The sequence below is a fragment of the Babylonia areolata genome, chromosome 6, assembly GCF_041734735.1.
Source record: "Babylonia areolata isolate BAREFJ2019XMU chromosome 6, ASM4173473v1, whole genome shotgun sequence".
In the NCBI taxonomy this organism is placed as follows: Eukaryota; Metazoa; Mollusca; class Gastropoda; order Neogastropoda; family Buccinidae; genus Babylonia; species Babylonia areolata.
The window spans coordinates 26,482,279-26,484,778 of NC_134881.1; the positions used below are offsets into that span (position 1 = coordinate 26,482,279).

Sequence of the window (2,500 nt, forward strand, 5' to 3'; positions counted from 1 at the left end):
TATGACGTGACCAAACCATGCCATCTTCCGTCGTTTGACAGTCGCCAGCAGTGGTTCTTGGGGCCCAACAAGGTTGCTGACCAGGTTCCGCACATACTCATTGGTCTTGTGCTCCTTGTAGGAGATGTGTAGTAGTCTCCTCAAGCACTTGGTTTCGAATGCTTGGATTCTTCTTTCTGTTTCTGCCATCAGTGTCCATGTCTCACATCCATATAAGAGGATGGAGACCACCAGTGACTTGCTCTGCTCTGCTCTAGGCGGACGCGCTATCACAAAGCCAACACTTCACCGAATAAACAATGGTGACGTGACCAACAACCTGACCTATTATTTCAGTCTTATCTCAGCAGGCTGACAGCCCTTCACTGGTAAGTACCCCCGACAGCAGCTTCAAGGGGTTGATTAGGGTTATTCATGACTTGTCTTTCGTTCAGTTAGGCTGAAGGGTCCAATTACGTCAGCGCCCTGTCAAGCGGTCATAACTGAAGCAAACATCAACAACTAACACCAACAATAACAGAAAGCTATTGTGGGGGGTGGTGATCAGTATCAGTATCAGTAGCTCAAGGAGGCGTCACTGCGTTCGGACAAATCCATATACGCTACACCACATCTGCCAAGCAGATGCCTGACCAGCAGCGTAACCCAACGCGCTTAGTCAGGCCTTGTGGGGAAAAAAAGAAAAATAAAGAACAACAAAAAATTAAAAAAAGAAGATAAATACATAAAAATACTACCACTAATAATAATAATATTTAAAAGGCGCAAATTCTTGATTAAGTCAACTCTAGGAACACACACACACACACACACACACACACACACACACACACACACACACACACACACACACACACACACACACGCACACGTACACACGATAAATAAGCAAATAATGTAAAACATGCAGACACACGTCCACACATACACGCACACACACATGCATAGCAGATATACAGCAAACATGCAGTTTCACAGATATTAAAGCACGATCAAATACGCATAAACGTACATGAGCACCAACACACACACATTACCCTGCACACACCACCACCCCACCCCACCCCCCTCCCTCCTCCACAAACTCATTTCTAGGGGGTTGTGAATGTTTTACTTAGTAATTATGACACGCTAAATCAAGTTACACCGGCCTTTCAACAGAACGACGAACAGTGTGCCACTCTCCCCGTTTACTTCAACACGTCTGCATTTTGGGTTGTTTTGTTGTAGTTTTCGATTCAGCTTAATATATTTGATTCTTTGAGTTAAAAAAACACACACCAAAAAACAAACAAACAAACAAAAAACCCCCCCAACAAAATCAGCCTTTCGGAATGTTCATATGCGTCAGCGTAAGCGTCTAAGAGACTGTCGTGTGCGAAACGTACTAAACCTGTGAATGCACAGGTAATTTCCAATCGGGGTTAAAATAATAATCAAAGGTGTGTTGGACTGAACTCACCTTATAGTAAGTCGCAAAAAAAAAGAAAAAAAAAAGAAAAAGAAGAAGTAATGTACACACTGTACAAACTGTACACACCGCGCAAAATGTGCTCACTGTACACAACATACACAGCACACCAGGAAGTGTTCCCCTTCGGGGTGCTTCATCGGTCTCACACCTCAGAAAAAAAAAAAAAAAAGAAAAGAAAAAAAAAAGCTACCCCTTTCGCCAAGACAGAAGCTCTCCGCTCCGCTGACTGTCGTCTTACTCCTACCCAGGTCAAATTATGACGCTGCATATTTTACTGTGCATGTGGGGGTGGGGTGGAGTGGGGTGAGGTGGGGTGGATTGGGGTGTGGTACGTGTGTGTGTGTGTGTGTGTGTGTGTGTGTGTGAGCGTGTGTGTGTGTGTGTGTGTGTGTGTGTGTGTGTGTGTGTGTGTGTGTGTGTGAGCGTGTGTGTGTGACTCTGTGTGTGTGTGTGTGTGTGTGTGTGTTTACGAGTGTGTGTGTGTGTGTGCGTGCGTGCATGTGTGTGTGTGTGTGTGTGTGTGTGTGTGTGTGTGTGTGTGTGTGTTTACGAGTGTGCTTGTGCTTGTGTGTGTGTGTGTGTGTGTGTGTGTATCTGTCTGTCTGTCTGTCTCTGTCTCTGTGTCTGTGACTGTGTCTGTATATCTTACAAAATATTTACTCGTGAAAGTAAGCCGTTCTACGTGAAACAAACAAACAAACAAACAAACAACAACAACAACAACAACCCCCCCAAAACAACAACCCCTCACCACCCCAAAAAATGAAGACTCGGGAACCCCCCCCCCCCCCCCCCCGCAAAGTATGAAATCTTAGTTATTCTCCAGTCAGTCAGACTGTCAGTGTGTTAAGTTTAATGATGATCAATCATAAGTGTACAAAGAACAGTCACACTGTCAGTGTGTTAAGTTTTAATGATGATCAATCATAAGTGTACAAAGAACAGTCACACTGTCAGTGTGTTAAGTTTTAATGATGATCAATCATAAGTGTACAAAGAACAGTCACACTGTCAGTGGGTTAAGTT

General features: G+C 44.1%; 1 protein-coding gene across 2 annotated transcripts in view; it reads right to left on the reverse strand.

Annotated features, from left to right (window-relative positions):
* The window catches only part of LOC143282888 (uncharacterized), a 34,026-nt gene extending 32,330 nt beyond the window's left edge, over positions 1–1,696 (reverse strand). For both annotated transcript variants that reach the window (XM_076588763.1, XM_076588764.1), the window contains exon 1: positions 1,463–1,696. In XM_076588763.1, the coding sequence (XP_076444878.1) occupies positions 1,463–1,570 (108 nt within the window). In that variant the 5' untranslated portion in view covers positions 1,571–1,696. The remainder of the gene's footprint in view (positions 1–1,462) is intronic.
* Positions 1,697–2,500: the final 804 nt, after the last annotated feature.